The sequence below is a fragment of the Octopus bimaculoides genome, chromosome 19 (assembly GCF_001194135.2).
Source record: "Octopus bimaculoides isolate UCB-OBI-ISO-001 chromosome 19, ASM119413v2, whole genome shotgun sequence".
Classification (NCBI taxonomy): Eukaryota; Metazoa; Mollusca; class Cephalopoda; order Octopoda; family Octopodidae; genus Octopus; species Octopus bimaculoides.
In genome coordinates, this window is record NC_068999.1 from 50,149,556 (window position 1) to 50,151,090 (window position 1,535).

At 42.2% G+C, this 1,535-nt stretch overlaps 1 protein-coding gene across 1 annotated transcript in view; it reads right to left on the reverse strand.

Moving 5' to 3' along the window:
* Positions 1–1,535, reverse strand: part of LOC106867995 (uncharacterized) — a 61,893-nt gene that overhangs the window by 7,226 nt on the left and 53,132 nt on the right. Inside the window, exon 22 of the mRNA XM_052974719.1 lies at positions 687–846. Within this exon, the coding sequence (XP_052830679.1) occupies positions 687–846 (160 nt within the window). The remainder of the gene's footprint in view (positions 1–686; positions 847–1,535) is intronic.

Here is a 1,535-nt window from a genome sequence, read left to right on the forward strand (position 1 = left end):
ATAGAGAGAGAGATAGAGAGAGAAAGAGAGAGAGATAGAGAGAGAAAGAGAGAGAGATAGAGAGAGAAAGAGAGAGAGTGAGAGAGAGAAAGAGAGAGAGTGAGAGAGAGAAAGAGAGAGAGTGAGAGAGAGAAAGAGAGAGAGAGACACTGGCATACACATACTCTCTGATACAAACATTCGTTGTTGGCACTCCGTCGCTTACGACGTCGAGGGTTCCAGTTGATCCGATCAACGGAACAGCCTGCTCGTGAAATTAACGTGCAAGTGGCTGAGCACTCCACAGACACGTGTACCCTTAACGTAGTTCTCGGGGATATTCAGCTTGACACAGAGTGTGACAAGGCTGACCCTTTGAATTACAGGCACAACAGAAACAGGAAGTAAGAGTGAGAGAAAGTTGTGGTGAAAGAGTACAGCAGGGTTCACCACCATCCCCTGCCGGAGCCTCGTGAAGCTTTAGGTGTTTTCGCTCAATAAACACTCACAACGCCCGGTCTGGGAATCGAAACCGCGATCCTATGACCGCGAGTCCGCTGCCGTAACCACTGGGCCATTGTGCCTCCACTGATATAAACATGTACATAGATATATACACACAGATGCAGATACACAGGCAAAGATACAAACACACCATCGGATTAATACATGTAAACAAACAAACAATATGTACCCAATGAACTTACCCCAAAGCAATACGAACCCAGCCCCCTAAGGAAGGCGGGGAAGGGTTATCATCAAGGGTGGCGGGAGGCTTTCTCTTCCTCTGACTCACTCGGATTGGGTTTGTATCAGTGCTGAATAGACCATCACCTTGGCTGTCTGAACTGCTACTCACTTCAGTCCCTGGGGAAGACAATAATAATAATAATAATAATATACAGAAATAAATTTATTTCTCAAACACGTGATAATGCTATAAATAGCGTGATAAGGATAAATTATCCATTTATTGCAGAAAAATACGCTACTGGCCAGCCATGAGACTCGAACTCACATCTCTGTGATTACACGTCAAGTGTTTTACCATTAAACTAAACTACCCAGCAACAAATTCTTCTGCAATTTTAGAACTTATAAATTTAGGTAATAATAATAATGATAATAATAAATGCCCGGATGCAGTACCCGGACTAACAGAGTGGGGGAGGAGGTAGTTAAACATGATAATACAAAGATGGATGAAACCTTGAACAATAACCCAACGCTTTCCATCAAGTTAAAATGGGTGTCCGTGGAAGGTAAAGTGCATTCCATTCCACTTCTCTCCTGTAGGTAACAGACATTCCGTGTAAGTGATAAGTTGATGAATAATGCTGCTAATGTGTGAGACTGAGTACAATATCAGCAGTGAGTGAAAACACATGCAACAAATGCAGGAAAGAAGAGGTGCTGCAACAACAACAACAACAACAATTTTTTTTAAAAATAATTTTAAAAACAAATCTTTATTTTCTCTGTGTTTTAATCATAAGGACGGTGGCCATGCTGGGGCATTGCCTTGAACACTTTTAGAGGAACAAATTGACCCTGGT